This window comes from Aptenodytes forsteri, unplaced genomic scaffold (genome assembly GCF_000699145.1).
Source record: "Aptenodytes forsteri isolate BGI_AS27 unplaced genomic scaffold, ASM69914v1 Scaffold523, whole genome shotgun sequence".
NCBI lineage: Eukaryota > Metazoa > Chordata > Aves > Sphenisciformes > Spheniscidae > Aptenodytes > Aptenodytes forsteri.
In genome coordinates this window covers 1,373,397-1,389,912 of record NW_008794159.1, presented here as the reverse complement: position 1 = coordinate 1,389,912, position 16,516 = coordinate 1,373,397, and the positions used below count along the sequence as shown (strand labels likewise).

At 40.3% G+C, this 16,516-nt stretch overlaps 1 protein-coding gene across 1 annotated transcript in view; it reads right to left on the bottom strand.

The window, feature by feature from the left end:
• PIK3R4 (phosphoinositide-3-kinase regulatory subunit 4) overlaps nucleotides 1–16,339 on the bottom strand; it is a 28,037-nt gene extending 11,698 nt beyond the window's left edge. The window contains exons 1-9 of the mRNA XM_009280490.1: nucleotides 15,610–16,339; nucleotides 14,145–14,278; nucleotides 13,261–13,843; nucleotides 10,847–10,981; nucleotides 8,694–8,915; nucleotides 6,080–6,253; nucleotides 4,809–4,954; nucleotides 2,480–2,683; nucleotides 1,423–1,624 (exon numbers count right to left, since the gene is read on the bottom strand). Of these exons, the coding sequence (XP_009278765.1) occupies nucleotides 1,423–1,624; nucleotides 2,480–2,683; nucleotides 4,809–4,954; nucleotides 6,080–6,253; nucleotides 8,694–8,915; nucleotides 10,847–10,981; nucleotides 13,261–13,843; nucleotides 14,145–14,278; nucleotides 15,610–16,339 (2,530 nt within the window). The remainder of the gene's footprint in view (nucleotides 1–1,422; nucleotides 1,625–2,479; nucleotides 2,684–4,808; nucleotides 4,955–6,079; nucleotides 6,254–8,693; nucleotides 8,916–10,846; nucleotides 10,982–13,260; nucleotides 13,844–14,144; nucleotides 14,279–15,609) is intronic.
• Nucleotides 16,340–16,516: the final 177 nt, after the last annotated feature.

Here is a 16,516-nt window from a genome sequence, read left to right as displayed (position 1 = left end):
ATAGAGAAAAACGTACTGCTAGGTTGTTTAAGCCAGCTGACGGGGATTTATGAGGCAAACAGAACACACGTGGCAAGTGCTCTGTTTACACCCTCTTAATCCTACAGTTGACTCATGCAATAAGTCATTCCAGTATAGGGAAATTTTGCGTCTAGAAGGGTGCAGGATTAGAGTCCACATAATTTTTTCTTATGAGTTACTCCATTACTGGCATAAGACAGGGATAAATTTGTAATAGCACAGTATGCAAATCATTGTCAGTGTCAAATACAATCAGTTTTCCATCACAATCGCAACATCACCTGTAGATTCAAGAATGTTATCTGTAAATAGGAAATTTATTTATTTTCAGCATTCCTCTGGAGTCACTTAAAACTGTAAAATATAGAAAGCAAAATGAAAACATGGGACAAATTAAATTTGGACAAAGTCAGTGAAGAAGTTAAAGGCGTGAAGACTTTGCAGGTGACAGTTTTGGGTGAAGTCAATCAGTTCCAATACAGACTTCATATACTAACTTTTAAGTCCTGTCCACTCCTGACTCCACAGGATGCAAAAAACTGAAAAATCCTGTACTTATGTACTTTCCTGTAAAATGATATGCAAAACATTTGCAAACTAGCATCTCAATTCTGTAAATAAGATGGCAATAGCTACCTGGTTTGCAGATATTTCTGTATTTTTACATCTGAAAACACAGAACCTATCAGTGGTGTACAGAGGAGGGCCTTACAAGCTTGACAGAGCAAAGAGGAAGCTCACTGTCTGGAAGAGAAGAATTTTGAGGATACAGAAAACTGGAATAGAGTTAGCAGCAAGTGGATTTCAAAGCCGAACAAGGAAATATAAGAGGTTTTTCAAGCTGAAAGAGGAGAAGGCAACAAAGTAAAATGGGGGTGGATGAGCAGCTGAAGAACCCTAAGGTCAAAAAGCACATACTTGGTGGGTGAGCAACAGCTGGCACTCCTCAGTGCCAGCCTGTTTCAGCATCGCACCTAGGCCTCAGTTTCCTCCAGGCTACCTCAAGAAAACATCCTGGATTTTCACAGTAAAGAGCTCATCACTTGAGAGGAAACAGATGGCAGAAATGTAGCCTTCATAATTTACACTGTTGCCACGGGTCACTACAGTCCTGTTTGTCACCATCAGCTAAACAACCTGTGCATATTACTACTGCAGATGCAAACTGATTTAAATACTCTCAGGGGCAAAATATCCCCATCTTTCACTGATCCAGAGAGCACTCCAGCACCTCACATTTCAAATAGCAGCAGTAATTTCCTTATTGCAAACTCAGTGAGGATGGCGATAGTTATGCAGGCTGAATTACTGAGAACGCTTGCTGAGTAAATTAAAGACTTAATTCTCTGACCCTGAAAGAAAGGCTATACTTTATCTATACAGACCACAAAATATACCAACCACGTTTGTCATCATGCTCCTGCTTTGTTTTAACAAGATCCACTTGTCTCCCAGTTATTCCCAGAGCTGACAAGTCAATCACCCCTTTCTGACTGCTGTCATGCAGGTGGCTCTGATCCACTATATTGGCTTTAGCTTTATTTGATTTTAACATAAAGTCTTTCAGTGCTAACAGTTTGTCTTCTTCCTCCTCAGTCATCCCCTATAGAATGAAAGAAAAGATATTATTATATACTTTTGAACAAGAACATGCATCGAGGCATGAAGATGTAAGAAGCAGTAAGATTAATGACTTGCTCAGAAGTGGAAGGAGAGAGCACATCCCCAGAATTCAAGACATCAAGTCTACCACTCGTACAAGACTGGGTAAGCTGCTGTAGTATAAGAATATCTTTCCTCCTCAGGAACAGGGCTAGGAATAGTGAAAGGGCAGAACAGCATTTAATATTGGATCACTCTCTGGTGCAATCTGCTTCGTTGCTACCTAGGTTGTGCTTACAGCCCACAAGCCATAGGAAAAGAAAAAAAAAAGGAGGAAAATAAAAACCCCACCCCCCCCCCCACTCAGCTGCAGTCCTTCCTTTTCCCAATTCTCACTACTTTGTGTGGGTGATTCTTTGTGTTCCCCTCTTCACATATAAGCCTCAACACTTTTCAGCTCCCTTTGGCTTTTGCACTATTACGTGCCTGTCCATCTCTTCAACAAATGCATACTCTTCTCTCCAACACAATACACAGCACATACTCTGCAACACTGATACCATTACAGGTGCGCCAGAAATCTGAGACATATAACTGAAGTCTTTAAAAAGAGGATGTATTTGGAAAATCCAAACGTAAGGTTGCCCTATTTCTGGCAGATCTTTTCAGAATCTTCCTTAACTTCGGAACTCTTTGTCCTACAAGCATATACTGAAATCAATGAAGTCAATGGTTTGCAGGATCAGAACCTCAGACTGGGAGTCCCTCAGAGCAGCAACTGCAAGGTCTCTGTGGAGACATACAGAGCCCAAGAATCTCAAGCCTGACTTTCAAAGTACAAAGGAAAAACAATCACTTGTGAAAGTAGCTTCTTCAACAGCTGTGCGATGGCAGGGTCCTCTGGGGGTGGGCAGTCAGGGAGAGCACCATTCCTCTTCTTCTGACGCATCTGAAGGTGACGGAAGAGGCTTGTGATATCCTTTGATCTTAAGACATAATCAAATATGGAACGGCTGACAGGCTCTTTAAGTACACTTAGCAGGACTATTTCTTTATCTATCTGCAATTCAAAAAGAGATACCAGTCAACATGGAGGAGGATGATATCCATATAAACATGGGGAAATCTAGCAGTAAATGCTGTCATCTCATGTCTACAATGTTTGCATTTTTTTTTCCCCTAGCCTGAAAGTCAGTAACTGGACAACTGCAAATATTAATATAAAAATCAATCTCTTCCTCTGAAGGCATGTTCTAAAAACCAGTTTCCAGCTCAGTCCTGGAGAGGTGCTTTCAAACTTAACAAAAAAATCACATAGGACTTAAAAATTATTGCACATGATTGTGCCAATAATCTAGATTCAACTTCTCTCCCTTTGTGAAAATAATCTTTCCCTGTGTTGGTCATATCAGATCTTCTCCATTCTCTTTCCTTGTTCTCCCAGCAGTCTCAGAACATTAACTTGGCATTGCTAGATGGGATTAAAAATTCTACTACTAGTACAATGATATTTCAAACTCTGTTTGTCTTTGTCCTACATTTACCTTGTAAAAATACCAACTAGAAGAGCTCTCCCCCTGTGTCAGTCAGACTACCGAGTTTCCTCCTATGTATACAAGGGAGTAAGGATGCACAAGCATGTAATTAAGTAATATTCAAAAGCATATTGGGACATTAGTAAACAGTCATAAGAAACTGATGAGTTAAGGCATAATTTAAAATCATTAACTGGGGCAGTCCTTATAAACATTGTTCATTACTATTAAAACAGAAAAAAACAAACAAGTCTCTATTCTCCCAGGTGGCGATTCGATGTCTGTGTCCAGAGAACGCGTCTGGACAAAAAGTCTTGTATGCAATCCAGATGACTTGCGGCCCCAACATTCCTTTGAGCTTATGCTTTTATTTTAGTACTTGATCTTTGCTGTTTCAAGAGTAGGTCTTAAGATGGCGGGGGGAGAGCAAGCCATATTCATGAAATAGGCCCCCAGTTCAGTCCCACAGTTAAATGGCCAAACCTAATTCAGCTCAAAATTATGACATAAATGCTTGTATAAAAGTTAGAATACTCAAAATAATTAATGGGAGATGGTGGGGTTGGGATGCAATTCTTCCTTCACAACAGTGTCAGAAGACCGCATCCCTATAACATGCTTCTCGTAGCTGACTGTCTACATGAAAAACAACTTCAAAATGAGTCCACAGTGAGGACTTCTTTATTACAGTCCAGCTCAATGTTACCCCCTACTTGCTTACTATATTTAGTGTTGCATAGCAAAGAAAAGATTTTTATACTAAAATGAAGCAGGAAGTGAACAAGACAGAAATTTATCAATCAATGCCTAAAACACAGCATGAGGTATCTAGGGAGACGTAAAAAAGGAAAAATATTATTTTAGTGAAGTTACCACCTGCATGGTTTACAAGAAAACGTTAAACATGTGATGCACTTTTCAATGTAAGTACTGCAACTGTCTCTTATCTATTTAAACACCTAAGAGGTGCATTCTACAGGTCCTAAAGTTACATGCAAAGATGCCTATATGATCATATTACCAGCATCATGCAGGTCATTCCTAGACATGTGCTGTTATGAAATGACTTAACTCATTCATGCTGAGCACTCTGCCCTTACCCTTGGCAAAGCACTGAAACACAGGAGTAGCACTGCTGAAATCCCAAGCATGGCAATTGCTACCTAACAGACTGCTCGTGTTTTCAGAGGGTCAGGCCCACAGTCAAATGTGTTAGCAGAGCAGGGCTGGAATACTCAGTCTTGTAGATGAAAGCACAGAAAGAACATAGAAACACTTGTTTCACAGCCAACTTTTCATGCCTTTTATACTCCTATAAACTAGCACAATATTGCAAGAGTTTGATTGTAAACAAGGCAGAGAAGGGCTTAAACCAGAGACATACCTGTTGACTTTAGGCTTTGTAAAACGTTCTGCAATTTGCAACAAATTTGAGACAACAGTCTTTCAAACATGGAAGGCAATGGCCAGTCTGTCAATGTCTGACAGCAGAGATCAAAAAACTGTATCGCCCCCTTAATTTTAATTAAAAAAAAAAAAAAAAAACACAAAAAAACACGAATACTCTTATAACCAGGACCATGGCCAAGCCAGACTTAAGAATTATGTCTAGTCAAGATATATTCACACTAATATTATTTGAAGTATTACCTGTATTATCGGTTGTGTGATAAAAGGATGGAGGTATGGCATTAGCTTGCAGTAGACATCAGCAATATTCAAATACTGTGCTACCACAGTGATAAATCCCACTGCGCCGTAACGTATCCAAAGATTAGGATGACACAGGAAAGGCGCTGAAAGAAAATTAGGCTGTTAAAATATATCATTCATATTAAAGCATTTCCTTCCCCCAGAATTACCCCCAAACTGAGCCTTCCCTCCTGCAGAGCACCAAGGTTAAAACACTCATACTGAGAAAATTATTTCATGGACTTCACAGGGCCCATGCAGCTCAGTTTCCTTGCTGTTGCCAAAAAGCATATTTTTCCTATATATTCATTTCAATCCCTAATTGTCAACTCCAGATTTGCAGAGGAGACTAACCCAAAAATAAATCTCAACCTTATTCTGGACAATTATGGAGAATCCTAATACCAGTGATTTATTTTTTTCTTTTTAAGTAAATACTGTATTCCTTCCTTCTTACCCTCTCTTCCTTGCATAGTCACTACTTACGCTGTGATTATCAGACTCAGAAATCCATCCCAATTATGTGGGTTTTAAGAAGTTGTAATCAAGGGACTGTATCTAGTCATGAGATATAATCACAGATCATCTGCCCCAAATTCTGAGTGCATTTGAAAAGCCGTAACATTAGGAAGAAGCAGTCTACATCTCAAAAGATCAGTTGGTATTTTCTTTCCCATAAATAGCTGGTAAATCTTGGGCACATCTAAATTAAACTGATAAGCCTGATGAGGAAGGAGAGACCAACTCTGTATTCAAAGTTCTACTGAGTTAAATGGGTTTTTATGGTGTTAGAAACAAGATGAGAAAGGATCATGTATTGCCTGAAGGACTGGATTCCCCCCTTCCTCAAAGGCTGATAGGTAAGAGTTTGCAAGTTACATGTCTGATCAACTTCCAGAAGTAACCAGGAGTTTTTCTTTATAGGAGGTAGGCATGAAGAACAAGGAAAGATCTTAAAGGAGAAAGTTTTTGGACTAAGTGTTGTTTGCTGCTGTCCTACATAGAATCAGAGAAGATGCTTCCAGTTTGTTCCACCAAAATTATCATTTTAGAGTTGTGAGCGCTAACATGGTCCAACTAGCAATAGTTCATTAACACAATTTTGTGTAGATTCTAAAACAGTTCTATAGGTTTGCATATTGGACAGCTAAGCTGACGGCGAAGCTTTATGTAGTACTAAGATTTGTTTTAACTAGGAAAACAAGGTATTCTCCAGTATTCCAACTTACCGATATCACAAGCAAACTCATAAATATGGGGCTTTTGCAAGAGCCCCAACTGGCACATACAAGTAAGAGCATTAAGGGCTTTATAAATGACAAATTCTTCAGCATCGCTGAGACCTTGCTGAAGCAGAGGTTTCAGTATTGATGAGCTTTGCCAGCCAACATAAGCAGCAACACCTGAAACATAAAAAGAACACATAAAAATCCAAAGTAGCACTTCCTTGCCTTTCCTCACCAAAGTTTACAATTGCTATCCCACAGACATCTCAAAACAGATTATTAGTCATTAGAAAAAAAGGCAGCTGCTTTCCATTCAAAGTTAGACCAATATTCTGAAAACTGTTTGATAAAAAAGCAGATCCCTGTGCCTGCAGAGGTCCTTCCAGATGCCAAGCATAGATGTCAGCACACAGCTGGCCAGCAGAAGTCTGAAACAGCAAGGCAAAACCAGCAGCGCTCCTAAGGGGTGGGGATGCAGTGCCTGCATTCGTAAATGGAAAGGACAAGTGAGCAACAATGAAAGGTTCTCTTAGCAGGATTTTGTCTTTTAACTCAGCAGTGATTGTAATTTGAGTATCAGACTCCTGAAAAGACTGAACTGGATACTGGGCTAATTATCAGCAAGGAAAGTCTATAACATACATTCACTTAGCCACAAAAGAAAGAATCACTAATAGTCAAAAAGGAACTTTTAGAACAATCTTCTAAAACTCTTCCAGCCCAAAATGGCTGAAAGATTAGCTGTTTAGTTAACTAGTCTCAAATTATTTGCCATCATGAAGCCACCTTGACCTTAGTTTCCAAAAATAAATCAATTTTAAAATATATTTCAAAATCTTAGAAAGAAACCAAGATCAAAAGCAAAATGAAAGTAATTCCTTTGAAGCTGCTGGACAAAAACGTATCAACTGCATCGCAGTGAAAGAAACTGCTTTTCTATTCTTCTTCCTTTCCCACGTGAAAACCGGCCACTGGCCACATGAAACTGTCATCTGGAATTGCTTGTTTGGATTAGATAACCCATCTACAATAATTCATCTCTGGCAACGGTCAGGGAGATGGACCTTGTTGGATTTCTGATCTTTCCTCTAGCTTTACATCCATCAAGCTAATGCTCCTTCCTACAAACAACTGGGCAAGTCCTCTGATCGTTCTCAAGAGAAAAAAAAATTTAGTTTTTCATTGAATAGCTCAGGCTTATTGTTGCTATTGTCATATGTGGTACACAGCGTAGACCATAACTGCCTCTGCTTCTAACCCAGTTATTTGGGATTGATAAATACCAGAAAATTCAATGTCTTCCCATCAGAATCGAGACTAAACATAAAATAACTTTATCACTTTACTCTAATAAGGTAATAATCAATGTACTTGTTCATGTATTAATGCTGGGCTTTGCAAGCAATTGCTAAAAGGAAGAGAGGAAGAAGGGAGAAATAGCACAGGTAAGAGAAATCCCCTCAGTGCCACTGTTACAGAAGGGCATCTGCCCACAGCCACAGGCAGCAGTGCCCACACATACTTAAACACGAGTTAGAGCGCTCAGTTTTAAAGATGTGCAAAAGCTTTAAGTAAAACAGTGTAAAACAAAAATATAAATTTTGAACTTTATCTGAATTCTTCTGTGGAGGTTTTGAACAAATACTGGGAGAAGAGGAGGAGTTAAAAATACAGGTTACACATCTTGACTTTTACGCTTAATTGCCTCACGTCTCTCTGCATGTCTTTTGCAAGAAGCCAGGACACTGACCTGTGCTTTGGCTACCCCATTGCTCCTTCTAAACAAATCCTGACAAGCTATTAGCATCACATCTTGGCAGGGTTTGCCAGCACAGCATTTTGTGGCTTCCAGTCATAATGGAACGTGTGCCTACCGTAATGGCCCTGCTGGAAGTTTGATCATGCTCGTTTTTCTTGCCATGCACCTGAAGTACCATTTTTCCCCCCAGATACTGCAATGGGAAAGTTTTCTTGACTCGCAAATCCTGAGCACTGACTCTCAGCAATAGTCACATGGAATAACTTCCAACATACATGGAACATTACTTAACAGCTGATGTCACTGGTAAGATTTTTAAAATTGTTATTAAGTTTTCGGAGCTGACAGGAATCTTTAAGTGAGGTTTTAAGGCACTAAAAAAATTTTTTCAAATTATAATTTTAGCCTATACCAATGCATAGTTTTCATCATATGAACAGGTCTACTGAAGTTAATGGGTCCATACACACATGTGAAGTGATGCAGCTTGCAGAAGTCTTAGTATTTAGTTGTCGTAATTTAGCTTTTTGAGTTAGTGGCTTTAGCAAAGACTCGAAAAAAACCCAGCATTTAAAGTTTATTTTTCATGTTAATCTAACCTAGACTTAAATGACTCAGTCTCATTTGTATTAAATATTTGGACTAAAAGAAAGATATATTTGTATTCATATTGTTTTGTCTTCACTCCCTAAAGAAACATCTACACCCAATAATTCAGCAGTCTTTTCCTATAAATTATAGAAATATTTGTAAGAAAGGACTTTTATATGACTGTTAACAGTTTCCAGGATATGTAAAAATTAATTTATTTACATTATTTTCTCTCTACTCTGTTTGGCTGAAACGAAACACACTTACCAACAATGCTGTCAAAGAAAGCTCCTCGAAGATGCCAGTCATTCTTATCATTTAAGAAAGTGATCATATGAGACAGAAGAACATCATTGGCTTTCTGACGTCCAAAAAAGACACAGAGACGTGTTATTCCATTTTCCATTAGTGTTTGTTTCACAATATTCTCCGGGTCACTTAGCAAAGTCACAACTTTCTGCTGGACCATTTCATGCAAGGCTTGCAACTCTGCAAGAGACAACAGGATGAACATTTGGGTTGGCGAGAAGCAATATGTGCATGTGTACTACCTGCTGCTAAAGGAGTTACACTGACAGGTCATCCTGAAGAACACCCGAATCAGCAAGATGGGCAATGCAACAGAACCTCAACAACTCCAACGACTGGCTTCGCAAAGACTTCAGACTAAGCATGAGGTGGCGGCAAAGCCAAAGAGCACAGAAATGTGAGACATTCTTACCAGATCAATATATTCTAAACTTGCCATAACTTCAACTAGGATGATCCAGCTCATTATACATATAGGTGAAATGCAGACGTGAAGAAGCATCAGAATGAGTCAGCGGCAACGTTACAACAGTAAACAAAATGCTTCAAGGCAATTCTGGTTTGAGATGTTTATTCGACTACCAGTTTCAAAATTTGTGAACTGACAATAGATCAAGAGTATATTTTCAGTTAGGTAGATAGATTGACTTCATTAAGGATACAGAGAGGAATAAACAATACTTGAAAAAGTGAGTACTTCCAATTTCATTAAATATCAGCAGTTACCCTAACGATACCAACGAAAAATTTGGAGATGACCTTGCCCATGGCTTCTACTCCATGATGCGAATGAAAAAATATTTTTATTAAATGGAAATAACAGAATTGTTAATGCACTGGCTATTACTGAAAGCTGTACAAGGGAGGTTCTCAAACAAGTAGCACAAAAATTTCACCTATTGCTGTCCCAGCTTTGCAGGGGTGATTACCGTTTGCCTGCAGTCAGAAGACCAGCTAATTTGCTTTCTATCATGACTCTGTCAATCACATGAAAAAGTTGCCTTATGGGTTCAAATTTCTCACACTTGGTTTTTAAAAGGGTAAAAAGTATAGACCTATTCAAACTTCTTTCCTCCTTGTGTTACTTCTTTCATCTCCAAGCTATTTTGAGGGATAGGGTACAGTATTTCTTAGAAATACAGCCTGTACGATGTGGCTTCCTCTCTCACTCCTCAGCAATTCTGAGCACCCCATGCCTTACGTGAAGGAACTTGAAAGGGATTTTTTATGTCTGGTTTTGGTAGGTTTTTCTTTTTAAAGTATCATCCTGCAACTAGTTAAGAGATAATTGAAACACACCTTTTTCCTTACCAAATGGAGTATGTGTGAGATGTTTACCAATTATGATTAGTCACAGATTGATCTACTTAGCCCAAAAGAGAAATGACAGTTTTTAACCACAAACTCTTCCCAGCTTAGAAGACTTGCCCGGCATTGTTCCAGAAATCTATACATCACCAAAAGGCACTGGAGCTGACACACAGGTCACTTATTACCATCCCTCCTTCCCCAGGGAAGGAAAAAAAAAGCCATCCTTAGGATTTCAACTCATTCTCTGTGTGATAGTTACAATAGCACAGATAGCAGTGTTACTGCCCAGTGGCATCCACACATTCAGCATCTTCGGGCAAAAAGATAGACAAGAATTGCCAGGCATAGGAACAGAAAATAATAGAAAAAGAACAACTGAAAAATACAGTACTATGACTATGCTAGAATTTGACAGGTTTTTCAAAGCTAAAGCTGCCACTTCAATGGAAGCAGTATTTGGAATACAGCCATGTTTTCGCAGCTGACTTGTTTATGGGACCATGAGTGAAGCTGGCTATGCAACCAGGCAGCCAGCATCACAGTCAAATACCTTGAGAACTTTTGGAGAAGAAAAGCGTGCTCATTTATATACTTTTTTGTCTTTCACAATGTTCAGAACAGAGGTGTCTGTTTCTGCATGAAGCTGTAACGCACACGCTTTGATACTGGTTGAGGCAAAGCATTCTCCCCACTTAATAGGAAGGCTAAGCTTTAAGAGATGAGGAAGATCAGTGCTAACTAGGAGCTTTGGCCCATGATTTGCTATTATAAGCAGGCAAGGTAAGTAGAAGTGACATTACCTGTGTCATAGTTATCACTAGGGTGAGATGTTTCATCCATTTCTTCACCATTTGGTTCATTTTCCATATTCAGATTTTTCAGCTGTACTAACTCCAGAAATCTCAGAGCTGTTTCTGCCAACAACGCTATGTTTTCTGCAAAGGAAAATGTTTTGGTTAAGAATTGTTCTACTTTGCCAATTTACATCAGCCTGATGATCCCCCTGATGAGAGATTATAACTGCTGACAATACCAGTCATGATGGGTAAATGGGATTGAAATTATGCAACGTGGTCTGGTCAACCCACTTCTGTTGACCCTGACCCCAGTGAAGCTACCAAGTACATAAAATCACATGGTACTTTTGTCATGTAAACAGGTGGAAAAATTGTAAGGATATCAAGTATAACAAGGACTAATTTCGGTCTTCTAGAACTAGCCCTAAATGCCACCTAATCTCAAGCTAATGACTAAATAACTTCATAGAACTTAAAGGCCAATTAACCTGAATTAACTGACATGCCCGTGTGGTAGACTGCAACAAAATGACAAACCACCACACCAGGATATGTACCCCAGGGAGTAACAACAGGGTTACCCTTGAGGGCTGGATTCCACTTTCAGAACACTTGTACCCATATCTATCCACGTGGTTTGGCACCGTTCTGCACTGTTTGGAAGCTGCTGAAGCAACTCAGGCTATATTCTATGCGTCAGGCCACTGCTGGCACAGGAATAATCCCGTTGAGGCAGAAGTCCCACTTAAGCAGCCGTTCTGAGTGTCGTCCAAGACAACAGCAGCATGCCAATGGAGCCTGTCCACAGCCCAGATCAAATCCTGTAAGTCATCAGTCTGACCACTTCCAAAAAGCGTGCTATGGTAACACAAGTTAACTCAGGTATAGACTACCTTTAGATATATATTTATATATATTTATTTGAAATTTAAATTGATTTCTTAAAAGAAAAGCTATTTGAAATTAAGGCAACTTAATCAGACTTAACCACCTACAGTTCAAATAACCTTTTCAAATTTCAGGAAATATTCTAGCTGTACTCAGTTTGAAAATAAAGTCAAACCACTGAACACAGAGAGAACCTCTGTGTAAGCAGATGCAACTGGAGCCTGGGTACTGAGACTTGTAGCCTTTTTGCACTTGCAGAAAAGGGGACTGCATTTTGGTTCTTCCATTTCAGCTTATTTAACAAGTTCAGCTTTGTATTAGTTAATTTAAAAATTAATTATGAATAGACTATAGTTTTACAAGATTTGGGTTTTTTTTCCTAAGCTACAAATAAAAGCGAGGCATGAAAAAATGGTTCTTTCATAAAGCCCTAAATGTGGAAGATCAAGGTGACCAAAAGCAATTGGTTCTATTCATTAACTCTACATTGTCTTCAGTAATTAGTTTTATCCGCTTACTTAGTAAACAAAAGAAAAACATTACCTGGGACATTTTGAACTGAATTCTGCATTTATAACTTTAAAAAAAAAACCCAACAAAACCAACACACTTAAAAATACGCTAGTCATAGCAAATAAGGGAACATGGTAAATGGCAAATATGGGCGTGACTACAAAGCTTCTTCCTGAACCAGGCAGAACTCATATATCTGAATAACATATGAAGAAAACATCTGCTATGCTATAAGCCAGTCTATTACATAGCAAATAATGTAATTGCAGCCCCTGAATATCAAATTTCATTTTGTGGGAAAATAACACTGAAGCATAGCAACACACTGATGCTTTAAGTTAGTTTCATATTTATTCAGTTCAATCAGGCCACTCTAAGCAAACAATCTGAGCTAATGAAATGTCAATTAAGATAAATTTAAAAAAGCAGCAAAGGGTGGGCAAGCTCAGAAAGCCCTGCTCACATACTTAGCTACACAAAGACCGCTTGGACAAGTACTTTTCTTTGTTACGCTCTTGCTTATCCAGGGAATAAAGCCAGGGCTGCTTCCCTGAGCATGAGGCTCTAAACTCTGACCCCTTACCTTAGCTGTGGGCAGACCTGCTGTGTGCTACATCCAGGCCCTAGCCCAAAACACATGTACACATTCTGCAAGCTGCTTTTACATACAGAACTACAGAGAAGAATGAATGTTAATTTTTAAAAAAGTTAATTAATCTAGCAGAGAGCAAACACATTTTGCCAACTATTTAAAATGTAATTATTTGCTTTGGGTACAGATCTACACTGGAAACTCATCTGTTAGTATAAGTCAACTCATTAAGTTGCTGCCACCACCTGCACCAGTTAGCTTAAGTGAATACAGGTGTCTTTACCTGCAGTAATTTCTGAGACTTCTGGGGAGATTTACTGAAATAGAAACAGCAAGCTCTGTGATGATTTTGAGCAGAGGAGAAAACAGTTAAGGAAATACAGAAAAGCCCAAGATTCGGAGTTTTGACTGGATTTCTTCTTACCAGCATATGCAAGTCTGACGATGGTGGCTTCATCCTGGGCCAAGTGTGCAATGCCTGGCAGAATGTACTCTGGGTAAATGTTAATATCATTGCGTGGCACCTCTTTGACGAGAGCAAGAACTTTAGTTAGTGTCCTCACAGATTCTGCCCTCACCCTGGGCACAGAGTCGTTGCTGAAATGTAACAGATAAGGAGTAATACGATCCAGAAGAATCTCTACACTTAATCTTGGTGCTAAATGAAGAATCAGTTCCAAAGCAGCCAGTTTTGAATCACAGTATTTGAGAGTCTGTAAACAGGAAGTTATCACAGACACTAGAATAACCAGCCCATTCTCTTTTGTCTCTCCCTCGGCTTTCTCTGTGCGATCATGCCCACAGAGATTGTGAATGATGTTGTCCAGATCTTTACGTATGACCAATATACGCTCATCTGCCGATACAAACGTTTCCTTGGCAAACTGGGCCATGTAAGGCTGAAGGAAAGTGTAAAATATTTCAGGAAATGCATTGTTACGTTGCTGTTTCAAATAATCTTCAGCTGCTAAACGTTTATCTGGCTCGCGATGGACCATCTGAGTGACCTTGAGAAAGGCAGAAGTAGGAGGGAGCGGGAGAGAAAGATTAAAGGTTTAGACATTTGTAATGCAAAAAAAAAAACCCAAGCCAATAAGCAATCGTTTATCTGGCTCGCGATGGACCATCTGAGTGACCTTGAGAAAGGCAGAAGTAGGAGGGAGCGGGAGAGAAAGATTAAAGGTTTAGACATTTGTAATGCAAAAAAAAAAACCCAAGCCCAAACAATAAGCAATTTGTCACCAAAGTAGGTGAAATAAACTACAAACAGACCACACAAATGGTTCTAATGATATAGTCCATTCTTACCAGTTCTCTGATACTGCGGTCCTCAATTTTGTTTAGGACTTGATCAGGGGAAAAGAGGCCATTTCTGTAAGCCAAAAGCTGAGATAAATCGAACAAGGGTACGCCTTCTGTGAAGAGCTCTGCTATTACACAGCCTGGGGAACAAAAAAAAGAAAAAAAAAAAGTCAAAGATGTCAGAGGATTATAAACAGATGCTTTAACTTTGCTTTCTATATGCAGACAAGAACAAACCCTACGCAACTCAGCTCAATTAAAATAAGGCAAATGAGTTGCCAAATTAACTTGCAGAAAGGAGTTAGCATCTCAAGCTCCAAAAACTGGCTTTTACACTTGATCCCCAAAATATCTCCCAAGTATTTTATTTCAAACATGTCAACAGCAGAGGAGTTTGCAATTAGGAAACATGAGGCAGTTACTTCAGCCACCTGCCAGCTGGAAAATACACCACCAGAAAAGGAACCCACATCACTGTCACGTGGAAGAAGAGTGCCAGTAAGTCAGCATGGATTGGGCCGTACGTCAAAACTAAGCAGCCCTTTTACAGAAGGTAAAGAAATAACCTGTACTTCCACAGTGATGCTGGGAGACAGCATATATTCACTCACACAAGCTCATAAGCACAGTGAGAAATAACATGATTGCCAAACACAGCCCCCCCTGTTGTGTACATGACACACATTCTCTTCAAAGGTCCCACTCCTGCAGTTTGCTCCCAATGGTCAGCATCTTGCTTTATCAGTGAAGTGCCCTGGAAGTTTGGCCATAAATGCACCTTGTAAAATGAAGTAACCATTACCTTTAAATTCAGATTTTCAATCACTTTAAGGGAAAAAAAAAAAAAAAAAAGGCCAAACTTATGGCTTTCAAACTGCTCAAGACAAGCCCAAGACTCAAAACAGGCTCCCACAGTCGGGCTCTATCAAGTATTTGCGAGTGGGACTATGACAGGAGCTTAGTTAGTTATCCAGCTTCCTGCCTGTGGGGAAAATGAAATGAGAAGGGACTTCTAAAGCCAATATTGCCAAATTGCCCTGAAAGCTGGCTCAGTCCCCAGACAGCTGGTCCTCAGGTGAACCACTGACTGGTTCCTCCTCTTGGGTCCCATGAGGCATATGCTATGCATCCCCAGAACCTCAGCCATGAGAAGATGATGGTCTATGGCTTGCAGAACCATCTCTTTCCCAGGGCAGAGTTGAGCCATAACAGAACAGTTTGTGATTTCCCTCCTCAGATAACATGGTGATGCACTTAAGTTATATAGCTTACTGTATTGTGTCTGTACTTTTTCTGTGAATGAAAGGTTTGGGGTTGGGTCTTATGCTTAAAATAAGCAAGTTTTTCCACATGCTGTTCTCTAAGCCCACTGTAAAAAGAAAGAAAAAAAAAAAAAAAACAAATAAACTTTTCTGCACCCTGACACACAATCATAAACACCACACTGGTCTCTTCCGATGGCTCCAAGTACCTGCGGAAAAGATATCCATTGCACGTTTTAACTCCCCTCTTGTTCGCTGATTGCTATTTGCCAAGTCTACCAAAGGAGTTGAAGGGTCCCGCATATTCTCCAACTCTGTAGCAAACATACTGCCATCGACAAAGCGCTCGGGAGCGATGTAACACGTTCTCCTCCGTGATGTGTCAAAGAAATAATTGAAGTCAGCAGGATTGTCTTCAGGAAGATAAGTTGGTTTAAAACTGGCAAAGTCAGTTAGAAGAACCCAGTTCCAGCTGGTCACCATGATGTTCTCTGTTTTAATGTCCCCATGGCGGACTCCAGATTTGTGCGCTTGGTCCACCGCAGTAAGGATCTGGAAAGCAATCCACCTTTTTTCAATGTTGTTCAGGAACGGCCTGGTACTAATTCGATCATAAAGGTTGTCCCGTACGTACTGTCTGAAAAGCATCGCGGCCTTCTCAGACAGGGTCGCTTTCTGGAAGGGAAGGCAGTTCTGTGCTGAGTGTAACCTTATCTTCAGCTCCTCCAGCTCTTGCTTGTAGCTCGTCAGGGGTAAGGTCGGATCCTGAATGGCAAACACCTTCACGACCACCAGCCCCTCCCGGTGCTTGGCTCGGGCGACCTTGAAGAAACGAGTGCTCCCCAGGCTCTTGTCGTATTCGAAGTCGTGGATGTCTGAGAAGTAGCTGTCCACCGAGAGGATCTGCGAGGGGGCGATGCCAGCCAGCTGGTTCCCCATGGCGGCACCTCCTCCCGGGCGCAGGCACCGCACCAGGGCTCTCCCGCGTCAGCCTGAGGAAAAACACAACGCGTAGTTCACACCGGCCGCAGCTACGGGTTCACTCCGCTCCCCCCCAGCCCCGCGAAGCACAGCCCCCTCTCCCCCGGCCCCGAGCGGGCCCTGCCGCCGCGGCTC